Genomic DNA, 17,435 nt, shown 5'->3' on the forward strand with positions numbered 1-17,435 from the left:
ACCTTTAAATGGAACAAAAATCTGTTCCACTTTCATCTCGAAAATGACGCCCCTTTCCTTGAAGTTGACGTCTCCAAGTTGATATACGGGAGAAGGCGAATGCGTCCATTGACTGAAGCCCACGACCAGGATGGAGCGCAGTAGAGTAGTTGCTTCTCTCCCGGCTCAATCACTCTCCGCAGAAGGCCCAATTCCACAGAGACCAAACTCCACAAGCCAGCAACGTAGGGTGTTTGTGCTCTATCCTGGACTAACTCTGCAATGCCCGAGATAGCCACGAGCTTGTCGGTTGGGTACGTTAGAGCCCCTTCCGAATACGCGGACACAAGTCTATACCATCGCTGGTTGAATTCAATCTGCTCCCCCAAGCCGAGCCCAGAGGCAACTCCCAGTGATTGCAGAACATCGAGTGCTCCTCGAACACCACGTGAGGCAGACCGATCAATGTAGTTGTCTCTGCTAAAGCCTGCAAAGCTCAACAGTCGAGTCAAAATGTTCTCGTCGACCCAATCAAACAGCCGTCCATTGTGTACCACGTATGGCAACTTTTCATATCCAGAGCCCTGTTCATCGAATTCGGAGGCCTGCATAGTGTCGCATTCAAATAGAACTACGTCGGAGCAGAAATGAACGAGACGACGTGAGAGTAGCCTTTCTTGGAAAGCCCATGCTCGTTTGGTCAATGGTGCCGTCTCGACTCGTGTGTCGAAGAGTGTCTTTATCGACGGCTTGTGGGCCGAGAGATAGTATCTTGTCTTCTTCGAAGTGACAAGGCTCCACGTCTCTGAAGGGGCAGGCCGTTTCCGAAAGCAGCCTCCATTCGAGTCCTTTGATGCGGTCGCTGAAATGACACATGCTGCATTTGTATATACCAGTCTCATGGCCGAAGACTCTTTTGCCCAATCGTTCTCGCAGTCTTGCAAGATGCATAGAGAATCAATCCAGAGATACGATATGCCGAGATGGCGTGCGATGTAGATGGCGTCTTGGAAGTTCTTGGAGAGAGCATCGCTGTTGATTCCCTCCTGGGTCAAGGAGAGATAGTTCGTTGTTTCGAGCTTGTAGTCAATGGCGCCTCCCCAGCAATGACTAAATGCCACAAAATCTGGGACTGGACTTTAATTAAGTTCTGCTCCCAGTACTATTCGCAGATCAGGATTTTCAGCAGTTCCTACAAATAGCAGCCGCGTCGGAATAAAAGCTAAGCTAGAAGTCTGCGGCTTGCATGGTTCGTGTTTTCTACATTCTTTAATCCAACTGTTGATTTTCCCTATGATAGAAAGAGATCCTGTGTAATCTAAGACATCTGTTTCTTCTTGTAGAAGGCCTTCAACACAATGTGAGCTTACGCAATCAAAATCGAGCTAGCTATCCTGGAGCATATACCTTCAGCGATACAGAGCTCCTTAAACTGAGTTCCATTAGGTGCCTGGAGACTGATAAGAAACTGCAGGCCAAATTCTTTGCCGAATGAGCTCTTGCTGTGTAGCTGAATCCCGATAGCAAGACCGCCTTCTTGAATGGCTGATGAATGTCCGTAATTGCGTGTCGTTTGAGAGATAGCACCATAGTTTACATAAGAGCTTCCCGGATTAGCTTGGCTGCGTGTTTCCAACCTCTGGCTCGATAAGGCTTCACACAAAGGACATCCATGCCACGAACGCTGCATCTCCTCAAGCGTCGCATAGAATCGATGCGACTCTTTGGTCCGAGCGAACATGCTCCAAGATCCGAAAAGTAAACTGGAATGGCGGAGTCACGGCGGCAGTGGTCGCAAAGTCTCGACCTCTCGAATGGGTCTGCTCTTCGATACCGAGGGAAGCGGAAGATCCAGCGACGAAAAGTGCAAAAGTAAATGATCCATGACAGTCGAGAGATGACAGCCCAGAGAGAAAGGACAGTAAGTATAGCCACCATTGCGCCTACGAACATGGCATACCCGAAGAGCAAGGGGAAGAGAGCAATGCCAAGCACCCACGCTGCTCTGTCTTTCGAGGGCGCGAAGAAGGCCCAGACAAGAGCAGCGAAAAGAAAAGGACCACTCAGTGCTGCGACGCCTCTGATGTTATCAAAGTAAAACATAACCATCGCCCAGAACGTGAACAGGGAGAGAAACACTATAGATTCGTCATTCCGGTCCGCTGGCGCAAAATACCGGACCAAGAGGGCAGCGGTCCCAAAGATGATCCAGAGGAGCCATATTGCTCGTGAGTTCTTGGAGTTGCTCTTTTCCCATCGATAACGGCCACCGCGATAACGAAATGTTCTACTCATCGCGCCGACGTGGAATCCCTTATTTTATAGATGGCGAGGGCGTCCCGTTCAAAATACCGATGCTACTTCATGGTCTTCCTCAGACCGAAACTGTCGTGACACGATCTCGGCCGCTGCCAGAGGTGTCTAACTCGATCAGTGTTATGATTCTGATGAATACCGGCGTGTCGTTGCGCGCTCGGAGCTGATACTCGGTGTTTATGAACAGCTAAGGGCAGAAAAACTGTATCATGGCTGGAGAATGACAACAGCATGGAGACATGAAGATGAGAGGCAGCAATTACGGCGCGGTTCAGCTGGGGCTGTGTCAGCACGCGAAGAGCGGCTTAGAAGGCTTGGAGAAGCTAACCTAAAAGAGAACGTGACTATTCTAGCCTAGCTCCCTCTTTCGGTCGAGGAACAGCACTCATTCACGCATTGCAGCCACAACCACTACACTCACTCCCAGATGCTCTATTCGCTCCTAATTCTGCAGTCAGGATATATATCTCTCCGACGACAGTCTCACAAAGCCTTTTGGCTGTTTTTCGCTAGTCGGAGGAAAAGGGGCAAGATTAGGAGAGCAGTGGTATCTCCCCAGAGGATTAACGCCTGTTTCCTAGATCTCATTCTTCCCACGTTTAAGCTACCTAGCACCTCCTATGCCCCCAATACTATAGTAAATTACTATAGTGTTAGATGGTACTGTGTCCCAGGGAGATTTCTTGTTTCTAGGTAGAGATAGGGTCACGTGATATTTTCGGGTTACCTATACTGTTATACTCCTTACGATATTCGGACACGCGCTACTATATTAGGGAGGGGAGAAGAAACCAGAGCTTCTGGACGCTCGAAGGTTTCAAGCTACCTCCAGCTCAATCCGGAATCTGACCCTCTTCAATAAAAAGAGGGCTCTAACTTACCCCACTGCAAATGGCACCACTACAACAGCATTACTGAAAGAGCCTATTAAGTAAACGCTAATGCGAGCCATTTCTGTATCTAGGTAGGGCTTAGAAAGAGTAAAGGCGTAGGAGAAGTTCCTCTGCACATCCTTCCTAATCTAACGTTCCTCGAGTACATCCTAATGAATCCACATGCTCTATGACAAGTTCGAGCACTTTGAACCTTGCTTCTTATCCCGCCCAGATCGAGATCGAGAACAAAGCACAGGCCTTGGCTGGACTTCTTTCTGCAGTCTCAGCACCGAGAGGATACTCTCTCCTTTGCTACAACATAAGCTTCGGCTGCCCTAGGCGCGCGGTAGGTTGTCTGATCTGCGTCCTGAGATCTTATTGGAAGACCAAAATGCCTGTCAGCCACCTTACGTCCTCAGCCTTATCAGCTTCAGCCTGGTGCAAGTGTCCACAAACTCCAGCATACTCCTGCTGTGCGGGCTTAAATTTCTCAGATTCACTCATAGATCGCGCTGTATTGCGTTGAGCATGTCTACAGCGGCTGCTGGAATGACTTCGCCTAACGATTCTTTCGAGCAAAGGCTCGCAGATTTCCTGCGTTTCACGGGAAGGAGCACCAGCAGCGTAAGGCTCCAAAAACTCACAATACGTTTAAATTGAAGATTTATCTAGACCAGGAGAAAACTACCTTTATCCTCGTCATGGGAATGACAGGTTCAGGCAAAAGCACGTTAGTGCAGCACTGCACAGGAAACAACGTGCAAGTAGGCCATGGACTTCAGTCCTGTACGAAATTGCCTCCTATCTTTTCTTATCGTGGGCGTTGATGTGTTTTTAGGCACAAATGACCTTATAGTGTATTCGTTCTTCCATGAAGGCCACCATATCCACCTCATCGACACCCCCGGCTTCGACGACACGAACCGCTCGGACATCGACACGCTCAAAACAATAGCAACTTACTTGAGTACGTCTTTCGCCAACGGTGTACGTATCAGCGGCATTATCTATCTGCACCGCATCTCGGACAATCGACTCAGTGGGACAGGCCTCCGCAACCTGCGCGTGTTCAAGAAGCTCGCCGGATCAAATGCATGGCCAAACACAGTCATTGGAACGACCATGTGGAAGGCTGATGAGTACATGCAAGGGGAAGCACGTGAAATAGAGCTTTCGGGCGACGTAACCTACTTCGGAGACTTGTTGTCTCGTGGCGCGAAGCTTTTTCGAATCGCGGAGCATGAAACAGGAGCGGAAGAGCAAAGGCATTCATCGCTGCGTGTAGTCTCGCATTTGCTACAGCGGACACGAACCGTGGCAGTAATCGATCTCCGAATCCAGCGGGAACTAGTGGTTGACGGGAAAACGCTCGATGCCACCGCGGCTGGTCGGGAAGCCCTAGGAAACCTCTACCACTTGCGGCGTCAGCTCGCTCGCCAGGTCGAAATCGCACGCCATGACATGCAAGATGCTTTAAAAGTTCGGGACATAGAATCTGCGCGGCAACTTCAAGCCATTGAGACTGAATGCACTAGGAAGATAAGCAAGTCGCAGAAGCAGCAACAAAAACTGAAAACATCGTTAATGGAGATACACGATAAGGAAGTAGACAAACTACTGACGAGGCTGGGCGACATGGAGTCTCGACAGCGTGCTATACTCAAAAGCAAACAGTGGGAGCTCGAAGACATGGAGGAATCGCTCGATCTCATGCGTCAGCAATCCGCAATCGATGAAGCACGGTGGGAGAGACAGTCTCTGGACATTGCAGCTTTGGAGAGAAAACGAATCACTAACAATGAATTGCACCGGGAATGTAAAGAAAGCCTCGTCACGTTAAGGCAGCAAGTGATCCAGGAGAAGAAAAGCCTTAGATCAATAAGTCAAGGGAAAGGTGCAGTGAAAAATAATATTGTCAATGGTTTAGCGAACGGTGTCACAGCCGGGGCAGCAACTGCAGTCGGAACTTTGGGTAAGCTTCGCCCTTCTTCATTCCATGTAAAACACTATTTGACAAACGTCCAGTTCTAGGAGCCTTATGTGTAGTCTCTTAAAAATAATTACGATACTGTATTCCAGACGACTCTCAATGTTACCAGCTCGAACCGAAGTGCTTCGTTATCCACTCTTTCCAAGAAGCCATTTGTACCTCCGGTGCTTTTATGTATGCGGACCCATCTTCGTAAACCACGACAAAGTGATCATGCGTCAGGCTAAGGGCCGCGATCTATGGCACATAGAGATTAGTCAAGCTCAGCGTCACGGGTGGAGGACGGTCTCTTACCCTGATCCTCCCGCCTCTCTCCAGATTTTGATGTAAGCTACCATAGTGACCCTTGAGATCCCACACTTTTCGGCCTGGCAACTGCATAACATAAGCCCCAGACCTCCCAAGCGCGCAGACCTCGACCGCATGCAGATTTCCGGGCTTCACATAATCTATGATGTCCTGGTTCAACCTCGATGAGGTTGTATGTAGACCCTTGATGAAGTAATTTCCATTCGTCCCAAGAACAATTTGAGTGACGTATCCAATGCCGTTGTTATTCCAGTTGTTCCATGCAGAGGTGAACGCTGGATAGACTGCGCTGATGTTGCCCGACCAGGCGGCCTTGCCGTCCGCCACAGTCATCCAGGTGTCCTGTTCCCCCAAGGCCATAATTCGTTGGTTAAAATTCGACGTGTGTGTGATGTTGCCATTCGATGGTTGCCAGATTCTAAAAAATGCAATTAGCGGAGTTCGAGTATGAAGAGGGAAAGCACTTTACCCACCCCAACGTAGTTTTTGGGCCTCTAAAGTAGAAGGAATTTCCATGTATAGCGACGCTGAACTCAGAGCTAGTCTTTACCGTCAGAACGTTTCTTCATCGTACTTCGGTACTATCGTAGATTCCAAGGCTCAGTGGGAACTTACTTGGCATCGGCTTGAGGTGCTTCAGTCGTGACGAGTGTTCTTGATTTGAAGCCTTTGCAGCCCTTCTAGAACCTCTCTCTCGCGATGTCTGGCCTCTTTCGTCTGTTTTCTAGCGACCTCTTTCTCACGGATAAGTTTGGACTCCTGCCGTTGACGCTCTCGCTCTAGACGTCGGACTTCCTTTTCATGCCGGGCCTCTTGCTCCTTCATCTTCGCTTCTAATTTCTGATATTTGTCTTTGAGTAGTCTTTCCATATTGGTCTTCAGGTTCTTAGAAGAGTTCTCGAGCTGCGCGATCCGGTAATTGTATTCTTCTTGCAGCTCTGCCATTGCTCGGGCTGACTCCTTATCTTGATCATAGAGAGCTTCTTCTTTCTGTTGTTGTACCTCAGCAAACATCTTCTCAAACTTTTTACGCTCTTTGATGATCTCTGCCTGGACTTCTTTTCCTGCATCTGTATCGTCCAAATCCTTCTTCTCGTTCACCATTTGCTGTTGCAAGTCAAGAGTGATGCGGGCATTATCTTGCATGAGAGTTTGGATCAGTCCGAACGCTGATCTCGTGCTGCCTAAAGAACATATACGATCAGAAACGAAATACGAAGTATAGTAGAGTCGGTTCACGCACCTGAATGCCTGTAGACTTTACTCCCTTGGCTCACCATCCATCCCCAGAAGCCAGGCGTCGATATGAGCTCGCTCTCACGGGCCGCTCCATCAGCCTCACGGACGCTATCCCACATAGTAGTGGCGAGGATGACGTTCTTGAGCGCGTTAGGCCCGCAAAGTTTCTTGAACATGAAAAGGTTCTTCTTTGCCGACCCTTGCATCCGAACATCACTGATCCTATGCAAGTATATGATTCCATTCAGCTTGACCTCCGCGGCGTATGAGTCTGTAAGCCAGGTTGCAATCTCCCTGAGGACTTCGGTATCGCTTCGATTCGTGTCGTCAAACCCAGGTGTATCGACTAGGTAGACAGTAGTTGATCCGCTTATCTTGCAAGGGTAGACATCGACAGTGCTTGTGCCTAAGAGCGATGTTAATATGTTAGAAGCGCTTTGCTACAAGAGAGAGTCAAGAGCTTACAGGCCTGTAAATTATGTCCAATGGCTATCCTTTTCTTACAACACTTCGAGATGAACGTACTTTTGCCGGCCCCTGTCACACCCATCACAGCGATGAATACATCAGTAGGGCTATCCATCTAGATTAGCTACGTATCTCAAGTCCGGAGCGCTAACTTTACCGCGGCTGCAAGCCGTCCCGGAAGGACGCTGGGGTCTGTTGTGTGGACATCTCCGTCTGGTGTCATAGAATAGGTTAGTCGGGCAGCCAGCGGGTAGTACTAGTCGCAAGTAGTAGTGGAATAAATCGGGTCATTGTAACTTCTACCTGGCCTGGTTTATGACTCCAGCGGACAGCCGCCAAGCGGTTTCTCAGCCTTGTGATCTAGTTCGCAGCTGGCCAGCCGCTGCCACCAACACGATCTTGCATCTGAATGGCTAGGCTCATTAGAGGAGAAACTGATGTCGTCTAATCAAACCGGGCCTGCCACTTCAGCTGCGGGCGTAGCGCCAGTACTTCATTTCTCATTGGAATTTTGTAACTGCCTAGTTCCAGGCAGCTGAAAAGCTGCCGAGCTCTTCAGCCTTATAGGCGCCTATAGAAGCCTAATAATAGCATGCCGGAGCCTTTGAGCTTGATGTGAACGTTGCAACTTAGAGTGACCGTGTATCACTTCTGTGTTAGAATTGCCCCTGAGACCTCGTTCGATTCCCTGATTTTTAACCACCGGAAACCATCTTCCTCTCTTGAAATTATCGTGCATGCTGGTGATATACTCTCCCAGACCGCTCTTTCAATTTATCGTTTTGCAAAGAACTAGAAAACATGCACATAAACCTGCTTCTATTTAGCTTTTTACCCATTCTATGGATTAGTCATGATTAGGAAACCCACCTGGGCAGCAACCACCTATTGCAAAATCCGCAAGCCGACATCCAGACCCGCTATGCCAACCTCGATACCAAGCTATATACCTCCATACCAAACTATATAAGCAACTAAGCCAAAGCCCTCATCTAAGAAGGTCCAAGAAAGGCAAAAAGACCTTTCCCTTCCCGCTTTTCTCACCTTGCCTCAGGCTTGACTCCTCCACTCATCCGTCATACATGAGAGAAATGACTGAGCGCTTGCATTCGATGCCTCGTCCATATTGTACTGGTCGCTGGTGCCTTACCCCACCGGCATGCTAGTAAATGGAGGTGCGAAGCAATGCCGACGATTTTGCCTATGGGACGCCATATCGAGTTGGGGGTTGGTCATACCATCACGGCAATCATAGCAATAGCGAGTATGGCTCTCTCAAGGGAAAGTAAATCAAAGTAGAGGAAGGCGAGTACGAGGGAAGACAAAGATTTCACGGGGTCTACGCAGCATCGTTCTTGTGTGGTGAGAGATAGACGGGCAGTGAACTACATCAGGCATGATTGGCGCATCACGGAGCTGCTATCAACCAAGTTGTAGGCGTTTCAGGTAACCTGTTGTTATAGATAGCCCACTGCACAGGTTTAGCGCAGAGACGTTCGGCGGAAAGCACTGATAACTTTTTCCTAGATCTTTCCCTATTTCTATGTTACCTGGCATTCCTTATGCCCTCAATTCCATACGAAGAAGATGTGGCCTCAATATGGGCTATTGCAAAGCTATCTATACTGGCTGCTTATTTCGCAGAAGTCAAATGGTTCTGCGAGGCTGAGATGGAGGCAGTGCGCTCCCCGCGGAAATCCACTGAAGTTCAACACTTGCTTGGTTTAGATTACCTGCTTATCCGCTAGAAGGCAAATGGTTCTACGAGACTGAGACAGAAGCAGTGCGCTAGCTGCAGAAAGCAACGAATATGCGAACTTGCTTGGTTCATATCTCCTGCTTATCTCTCAGAAGGCAAACGGATCTGAGAGGCTGAGATGGACGCAGTGCTCTCTTCTTGCAACCCAGCCAACTAGATGGGCCGATTTCCCAGAAGCTTCGCCTCGTTATGCATCGGTTCTAATACGCCACTACCAAGGAAAGCATGTCTCAGCCTTGCGTTGGATTTCTCAGCCTCTCAAAGCGCAGCTCATGGAATCTTTCCTTCCTTCTACTGTTCCAAAAACTTACAGTTTTCATCTAGCTATGTGGTCCACGTTGCTCTCTAGCTCCCTCTTTCTCTGCGTTGTACTCACGCGTGCTCAGTCGTTATACTTTGAGGGCTTCTCATCATCCGTACTTTTATCCGACACCATATCCACTATCGGCAGCACTTTACCGTCCCCAGCCTCATCTATCATCGTTACCTTACCGACTCTTCTGCCGTGTAGTGATCCGTCCTGGCATCCGACTCCCGAGAATTGGGCCGCCGAAAATGTGGACCAAGAATTGGCAAATACTAAAGGTCTGTGGGGTTCAGGAACAACGTTCGTGGAATACATCGCGCAACATACGGGGCAGACGAGTCAGCGTTGTGGTATAGGATATTCCTCGACTTGCACCGTACCGGATTGCACTGGTTAGTATAGCACACTAACACATTTTACTGGAAGTCTCATCAACATGGTTAGCTTTTCAAGGTGCTGGCGGAGAGAAATGGGTGTATTTTGTAGCTGTGAGCATCGTTGAGATGAACTCCTTCCTTAACATAATGAACGTAAGTAATCTAAAAATACATTTCAATACCGGTAGACGAGCTTGTCGCTAAGAGGAAATGTTCTATTAGGACGGCATTAATAGTGGAACCACTGAACTGAGCTTGGTCATCGGAGACATGGCCAACAGTTTCTTTCCATGGGAGCCTCAGCCTTCGCACACGAACATCTGGCCTTGGATTGAAGCGGCTCTTAGTTCCGTGTTGGCATTTGTACCTCTCTTCCTCCCAGCGAAGCTCTTCGGTTCAGCAATATCGCAGAGCGCCGCAGCGTTTGCCAATGGTGGATTAGCAACCCTTTCGCCTCATTCCTCGGATCCTGAGTAAGACTTAATTCGTTACCCGGTTGATCCTTAGGTTCTAACAAACTCCGAAAGGGCTTACTATCTCGGCACTATGCAGCAACTCGGAGAAACTTTCAAGACCCTGTCGTATAACGCCACGTCGGGGCTGGATCAATGGTCTCAAAAGCTATTCGGTGGTGAGCCAGACGAATCCGGAAAGACGATTATGTAGGTGCTTCAATGCCCAAAAGGCTAAATACAACAACTAATAACGCTTAGAGACTACTTCGCCGGAGGTAGATTCACGCTCAGCTATAACATCTCTGACCCGACTATGGAAAACTTCTACTTCCAGACAATGGTATCTGACGTTGTCAACGACCAATGGAGGCAAGCTCTTATGACTGCGCATCAAGGTACAGAAATTCGCTTACCAATATCATTATAGGAGTGCGAGTGCAGACATTCCCACCAGACAGTTTGTAATTTGCACGAATGGTACATCACAATGCAACGAGACATCCTTGTATCACGAGGGTGAGCGGACGTGCTGCTTGTACAGGTAGGGAACTGAAACTGTCTATAAAGATACCCACGATTGACACATACTTTGGTACGCTCTAGCGTCGATTCAACCGGAGAATATAAGACGCCTCCTGGCTTAAACAGTCTGACAAACACTACCTTCAACATCAATGCATCGGTACTTATCCAGCATCTATTAAAATTCTACTCTCACGCCTCTCAAAAAAAACCCCCAGCTGCTAACTGTGATTTATGGGTTTTCTATAGAGCATCACGGCAGGTAGTCTTCACTCCTATCTCGCCCAAGGGGTTAACTACAACAAAAGCGATACAAACACAGAGATCGAGGCATCTCTTCTAGGAAACTCAAGCACGCAGGCGTTCACACAAGGGGTGGAGTTCCAAGGTCAGCAAATTACCCCTTCCCCTCAAAACGACCCTACTATTCGTCATCCTTGACCCACCTAACCGCTCCTGCGTGCAGGCGTCTGGACCATTCCCGTCTGCGATGTCGGTGAAAACGGAAACTGGGTTGCGAACTACGAAGTCGGCGCGATGCCATGCTGCTGCGGACCACTCAAGCCCTCCGGCCAAGGATGCACGGAGACGGACGATTTCATCATAGCGACGCATTTGATCGAATTTGGGGAATTCTATACCACCTGTAAGACGCAGTATCCCGGATTCATTGGACCTTCTGCTGCAGTGGGGTTGGCAGTCCCGTTTTTGAGCACTTTGCTTTTGTCGACGCTGGTGACCGTTTTGCTAGGGATGAGTCTCTCGGGATAGTAGATGAGAATTGCGTGCGACTTTGGCAATGGGAAGGGCGGCAGCGTAAGACGATTCAGGTGAAGAGGCAGCATTCTTGGTGCATCTTGGGGTTAGGTCGGACGCAAAGGGAAAGACTGAATTAAAATGTTCTCGACGCAGCCATATGATAGGTGTAAACTGGAAACCAGTTAGTGAAAAGTTGTACCGTCCCTTCCCTTGGTCCATCTTGAGGCCTCTGTTTAATCCCTTTCCCAATGAATCCTTGGGCAATCATAATCAGCCTGAACCTCCTTTCTTTACTTCCTTTCTTTACACGTAATTGCCGAGCGAATCACTTGCTCCTTATTTCGACCGATTATAAGTTTACATCACACCTTCGGAACCCACCCAGTGAGCAATTCTGACCTCCTTGGGGGATTGAAAGCGTGGCCTGTACGCTCTCATGGAGAGCTTGGAGGAGGTGGAAGCCGAGCGAAAACCTGAACAAACAGGCCGCATGGAGGGCTTGCTAGTACTCCGGGATTAACATCCTTCCTTCCACGATCCCATGGCTGTGAGCGTCTGGAAAACCTGTCAGGGCCTTGGATAAAATGGAGTCGGCGCTGTGGGGAAGTCTAAGAAAGCGGCGATGCTCACACCTATCTTCATAAACTGTAGCTGAGTATCATTCCATCTTGAATTCAACACTCAAATTCGATCAAACAAGATGATCTTTACCAACTCCTTTCTATATCGCCGGCTTTCGTTTCAAAATCAAGACCATCTTCATCATCAAGGTCGAGACGGAGGTCCCGCACACTCCTCCACAGAGCCATCGGTTGGAGGCCTACATCCTGTTGCTTTACCTCCGACACCCATGGACCATTTTTCCCCCATTCTTTTCATTGCGCATTGCGGTTGAAAAACCCACTCCGCCAACCACACCCCCCATTTGTGTTCTGTCCGGCACGTTGATACTCCACCTCCAGCAACCATGGGCACATCTTTCGCTCTGATTTGAAGAAATCATCACAAAACCCGTGTGGAAAGAAAGAAAGAGGTTCTCGAGCCCGCGAGTCAAAGACCTTATACCGAAACCCCCTCAGCATTCCCGTGACTTACAAGTAGAGTACTACGACAGCAGTCTGTGCACTCTCGGTTGCCACTCGTCCTGGCCTTACTCCTAGATCCCCGGTGATATGCTAGGTTCCGCTTATTCTGCCTTCTCGTGACTTCCACGTCTTCTATGAATGATGTAAAGACGAGGGACCTTAGACATCAGCAAAGACGAACACGTTTTTTGAGCTGAGTCTCGTGATGATCTCGTGACCTTCTCAGATCTTCTTCCGAGAGAGTATAAAAGCTCACCCGGACCTAATGTTTAATCTATTCAGGAGCTCGCTAGCGACGGGGGTGCAGTAAAAAAAACTTCGAGCCAAGGAAGACGTCGATGCTTGGAGTGCGGGAGAAGGATCAACAACGCGCAGGTTACCAGCCTATGGCTGTGTGTGTTTGGTCAACTTATGCCTATAAGATCACATCGAGGAGTGGTCGAAACGTACCAGCGCTGATACCCACAACCAGCCTTCCTTACCTCTGATAATCACCTCACTCACTCACTGCTCCACACCATGGCCTAACCTCTTTTCATTATCCTCATCAAGCTCCAAAGACCCCCTTCATCATCACCTCTCCACTCCTCCTCCACGTCTCTTATGAGACGAAGAATATATGGCTGTTAATCCCCTCCACGGACCCATCGTCTTCCTCCCCTTCCAGTTCAACCGCACCCACACCACAACTCGTCTTCAATGCTCGATTCAATCCCCACACCTCACCGCACCCATTTGACCAATCTCCTAGCCGATTTTCGATCCACTCCTCCCCCACTCATAGTTTCTCCCGCTTCTTCATTTTAACCAACCCCTCTCCCACCCACCCATCATATCCTTGACTCAGGCAATTCAAAGACCCCTCCCTCCCCACCACACACCCATGAGAAATTGGGCAAACAGCGTTGCTGAATCCAGCGGCCTATAGGACCGACAGGGTGAGAGAGAGAGAGTTTGATCCTACCCCCTCCCCCCTCCCCCTTCCCCCCCAACTCATATGCAGCGTCTTTTTCAATTTCTTGATCCACACCTCTCTCTCACCACCCCATTACTACCCTTGATCCAGGGAAGTTGAAGACACCTTCCCCCCCCCCAACCACACCCATCATTTGCAGCAGTTGTGGTTTTTGATCCAGCACCCCCAGCGCCCATGGGGAAGAGCTTGCCCCCTTTTTGATCCAGCTCCAGCTCCACAGCGCCCATGGCACCTCCGGAGTCCGGTTTTGATGAACCCACCACCGCCGCCCACTCTGAAGAAAGAAAGAAAGGAACTGAGAGAAAGGGGGAGGGAGGTAGGTTTTATAGTCCTCGCCAAGGGGGTTGGAGGGCCCGTGATGGGGGCGGTGCCATGCTGTCCCAGACCGCTCTTTCATACGTTTATGTTGTAGAGAGATAGAAGTTATGCATCCGAACTCACTTTTATTCATAATCATACCGCTCGTATCATGCACCATTTTGTCGGATGAGTTATGCAACCAGCAACCACCCAATGCAAAAAAATCCGCTTAACCCGCTATCCAAGCCCGCTCGCTATGCCGCCCATACCATGCAAACTACCAACCCCCCGCCCATCCAAGAACCCCCCTCAAAGACATCTCAAGAAGTCCCTACTCCTCCGTCAAATCCCCATACTCCCACACCCCCCTCCGCCCCTCCTTCGCCTCCTCCTCCCGCCTCCTCAACCCTTCCAACACCCCCCTATCCGCCTTCTCCCACGCCCTCAACTTCCTCTCCACCAGGGCCAACCCCTCCCCGACCGCATCCGCATTCAAGCTCTCGGCCCCACTCTCACTCCTCTTCGGATCAAACAGCGTAACCCACAACCCCCCGCCATCCCTCTCGACGGCATCCACATTCGCGACCAGCTGCCGATCCGCCGTCTCGCGCGCAAACCACGCCACAAACTCCGCCAGATACTCCGCGCTGGCCGGCAGGCTGACAAACGAGAGCTGCGCGTCCACGGCCTGCGGCTTCAGCTTCTGCGCGCCAAACTGCGCCGGCAGCGCGCGTAGTTCAGACCATGGGATCGTCTCCGCGTTGCCGAAATCCACGTACACCACCTCGGCCGTCTTGTGCTCGCGGTCGTTGCGCCGGATGCGCGCGCGGTACCACTCGTCGTCGGCCGAGAAGCGCGCGGACACGAAGTCGCCGGCTTTGGGGGGGCCGGCCAGGGGCGTGTTGTTGGCCGGGTTCTTGTGGAAGGTGCGGAAGGCGGAGCTGAGCTCGACGAGGGCGGCGGTGCCCGTGCCGATTTGTTGTAGCTTCAGGCGGCCCGTCTCGTCGACGTGCGTGATGACGACGTCGCGGTAGTCCTTTGCGCGCGCGGCGGGGGCGGCGGCGTCTCCGTTGGTGCCGTGGCCGTTGGTAGCTGCGCCGGCGGCAGCGTCGTCGTCGTCGTTTTCGGCCGAGGGGTCGTAGTCGGCCCAGAGGTTTTTGCGGGCGTCTTTGGCTTTCTGCTCCGCAGCGAAGAGCTCGTTGGCGTTGCCCGATTTCTCGGCGGAGTAGGCGTGGACGGTTGCGAGACCCTCCTCTACCAGTACTTTTGCGAAGTTTTCGCGGTTGATGTATAGGGTGCCGATGAAACCGCCGTTCTTGTCGCAGTCCTCGACGTCGATTTCGCAGTCGCGCTGGAGAGTCCGCCTATTGGCGAATTCGTGAGCCTCCTTACCGAATGGCTCACTTTTCTCCGTATCATTCCGAGCAGATCGAGGGGCACGAATACCAGACAGGACGAAGGTGAGTTTGGCGTTCTCTCGGGGAACTAGAACCGTGAAGCGGGATGCGGATTTAACGAAGTCAACAATGGCAGGGACCTTGTGTTGGCGTGAGAGGAGTGATAGCTGCCGCTTTGCTTTCTCCAAGCTTTCCGAATAGTCCACGAACTGCTTGGCAGCAGGTGCCTTTGTGTTCCACATGCCCTTACCTGCCGCTTGCGCCTCCGCTTCGGCTTGAATTAGGTCATCGTAGATGGGGCTGCGGTCCGTATCGTCCTGGCGATGCCGAATGACAGAGGCATACCCGCTTTCCACGAGAGTCAGGCCAATGTTCTTCCCGTTCAGAGTAACCGTGGCCATCTCACGCGCTTCGAAGCCGTCCGTCGCCGGCCTCTTTCCGTTGATGGCAAACTTAACATGCTTGCCAATCAGCTTCTTCCGCAGGAATTCCTTGGCCTCGGCGCCCCAAGGCGATTGTTTGGGATCTGATGGCTTTGGTTGCCTCACACTGCTAAGATTGATACGCTTCTCGTCGCCAGCCTTGTTCCGGAGCCAGAGTGTGTCTGCGCTCTGAACTCTGCTGACTACGGACTCGTTTTCAGCGCCCGTAGATGCTTTGGGAGCGGCAATGCCCTGGAACTGGCCCTTCCGGTTGTCCCTGGCCTCTTTCTCCGCTGCACGTAGTTCGCCCATCTCTGCCCCGAGTAATGTGGAATGATGATCGGTACAACGCGCAAGTCCTTCCTTTAGCAAAAACGGCGTGATACTTCCTTGGATGTGGTGCTTCACATTTGCCACAAGTTGGCCGTTGGGGCTGACGCCCAGGGGGGTGATGAAAACGTTCCGCTGTAACAGCCGGATCTCGACGAACTGCTGCGCCTCCTCGCCAAACGGTTCCGCGGGTTGCTCTTTGCCGTCTGACGGATTGGTGCGCTTAGTCGAGGGTGCGCGGATGCCAGCAATGAGTAGCATGGTCTGCGCATGTTTTGTAGGCGAGAGTTTGAGTCGAACTATCAAGCGGTCGCCTGACAGGACCTTTTCGACGATACCTGCGTAATATTAACAAAAGCCTCCCTCTCAATGCGAAGACTACTCTTGCAAACCACTAATATGATTGTAACAAAAATACATACCATCCACCTTCGCCCCCTTGTATTTCTCCACGAATGCTTTCGGGTCGGAGAGCTCGAACTCGCAGTCTATTTTGCCGGAACCCTCTCCCCATACACCCTCTGATTCTGCTTTCGCTCGCGCCTCGAGCATCTCAAGCCTCTCAAGGATGGCGGCCGACTCTTCGGAATCGTCTTTCCGGCCAGCATCGTCGCGGAGCTTGACCCAGCCTTTTTCCACGCAGACGTCGGGGAATTGAACATTGTTTGGCAGCTTTACGACGCCATATTCGCGGTTCGCGCCAGTGGGAATCTTGTATAGGACTTTGAAGTGGACGAATCTGCCCACGAGCTGGTTGCGGAGGAAGTCGCGGGACTCGAAGGCGTGGGGCTATTGAGGTTGCGTTGTTAGCCATAGTTCGCTATGATGTTTCTCAAGCTCAGAAAGAGGTCCGAAGAGAGTGTATGCCTAATTCCACCAGGGATCCATGCGACGGGTGTCTGCATATAACCCAAACTCAAAACAGAGCAGTCTTCGTCCTTGAACTTGCGTATGTTCAATTGAAGAATGTACCCACCTCATCACCCTCCCTCCGTAGTCTAGGCGCAGAGACAAAAGCAAGGCTGAGCGTGCGCTCTTGTTTCGGGTTGTTGATATTATGGAGGACAACGGTGTCGCCAGAGAGGACGCTCTTGACTTTGGCTTCGAATTCAGGCATTTTGACTAGGGCTTCCCAGGGATCGTTTCTGTAGGCTCGCCAGGGGGTAGACTGATAGTAAAGGTGTCTAATCATGAAGTTTGGTATTAGCGGAGGTAATTGAGCTGTGTAGTATTGCGGAGCAGGCGGAGGTGGTGAATTGAGCTCTCGAGGACGGACATAGAGACGGATGTACTCACACGAGCGGCAGGAGCGGGTAATGCTATAGGTAGGGTCGATTTGAAGAATTGAGGAGCGTGCGTGCGGAAGCTGTGGGCAAGTGGCGAGGAAGGAGTTGAGGTGAGCGGGAGTTTATGCAGTGTAGCGGTGTGGTGTGTGATTGATGATGTGGGGAGAAGGTGCCTCTACGCGAAGAACGTCACCTAAGCTTGGAGGCACTTTACGAAGTAATGAACACCCCGCCTTCAATGCATAATTTCACTAATTCTCGGAGGAATTCTAGTTTCTAGTGTT

At 50.7% G+C, this 17,435-nt stretch overlaps 6 protein-coding genes across 6 annotated transcripts; 2 read left to right on the forward strand and 4 right to left on the reverse strand.

Annotated features, from left to right (window-relative positions):
• Positions 1 to 98: 98 nt before the first annotated feature.
• On the reverse strand, positions 99 to 1,067 carry BDZ99DRAFT_355317 (HET-domain-containing protein; the record flags this gene model as incomplete). Its single annotated transcript, XM_033714602.1, has 3 exons — positions 99 to 172; positions 209 to 359; positions 507 to 1,067. Coding segments are annotated over 3 exons (786 nt in total), but the record flags the coding sequence as incomplete, so codon positions are not given.
• Positions 1,068 to 3,844: 2,777 nt separating this feature from the next.
• On the forward strand, positions 3,845 to 4,787 carry BDZ99DRAFT_353274 (uncharacterized protein; the record flags this gene model as incomplete). The annotated part of the gene is made up of 2 exons (XM_033714556.1): positions 3,845 to 3,986; positions 4,027 to 4,787. Coding segments are annotated over 2 exons (903 nt in total), but the record flags the coding sequence as incomplete, so codon positions are not given.
• Positions 4,788 to 5,262: 475 nt separating this feature from the next.
• BDZ99DRAFT_522764 (uncharacterized protein) lies at positions 5,263 to 5,829 on the reverse strand (the record flags this gene model as incomplete). Its single annotated transcript, XM_033725728.1, has 2 exons — positions 5,263 to 5,397; positions 5,455 to 5,829. The coding sequence occupies 2 exons, from the start codon at positions 5,827 to 5,829 to the stop codon at positions 5,263 to 5,265; spliced, it is 510 nt and encodes a 169-aa protein (XP_033574096.1).
• A 276-nt stretch (positions 5,830 to 6,105) lies between these two features.
• On the reverse strand, positions 6,106 to 7,291 carry BDZ99DRAFT_536259 (P-loop containing nucleoside triphosphate hydrolase protein; the record flags this gene model as incomplete). Its single annotated transcript, XM_033726574.1, has 3 exons — positions 6,106 to 6,653; positions 6,713 to 7,114; positions 7,174 to 7,291. 3 exons carry the CDS (start codon positions 7,289 to 7,291, stop codon positions 6,106 to 6,108), a joined length of 1,068 nt encoding a protein of 355 aa, XP_033574097.1.
• Positions 7,292 to 9,261: 1,970 nt separating this feature from the next.
• BDZ99DRAFT_522766 (uncharacterized protein) lies at positions 9,262 to 11,367 on the forward strand (the record flags this gene model as incomplete). Its single annotated transcript, XM_033725729.1, has 6 exons — positions 9,262 to 9,634; positions 9,687 to 9,772; positions 9,842 to 10,092; positions 10,147 to 10,281; positions 10,333 to 10,469; positions 11,063 to 11,367. The coding sequence occupies 6 exons, from the start codon at positions 9,262 to 9,264 to the stop codon at positions 11,365 to 11,367; spliced, it is 1,287 nt and encodes a 428-aa protein (XP_033574098.1).
• A 2,680-nt stretch (positions 11,368 to 14,047) lies between these two features.
• On the reverse strand, positions 14,048 to 17,281 carry BDZ99DRAFT_447407 (uncharacterized protein; the record flags this gene model as incomplete). The annotated part of the gene is made up of 4 exons (XM_033718010.1): positions 17,162 to 17,281; positions 16,842 to 17,049; positions 16,288 to 16,654; positions 14,048 to 16,203 (listed from the first exon to the last, which is right to left on the reverse strand). The coding sequence occupies exons 2-4, from the start codon at positions 16,980 to 16,982 to the stop codon at positions 14,048 to 14,050; spliced, it is 2,664 nt and encodes an 887-aa protein (XP_033574099.1). The 5' UTR covers positions 16,983 to 17,049; positions 17,162 to 17,281.
• Positions 17,282 to 17,435: the final 154 nt, after the last annotated feature.

This window comes from Mytilinidion resinicola (assembly GCF_010093595.1).
Source record: "Mytilinidion resinicola strain CBS 304.34 unplaced genomic scaffold BDZ99scaffold_14, whole genome shotgun sequence".
Taxonomy (NCBI): domain Eukaryota; kingdom Fungi; phylum Ascomycota; class Dothideomycetes; order Mytilinidiales; family Mytilinidiaceae; genus Mytilinidion; species Mytilinidion resinicola.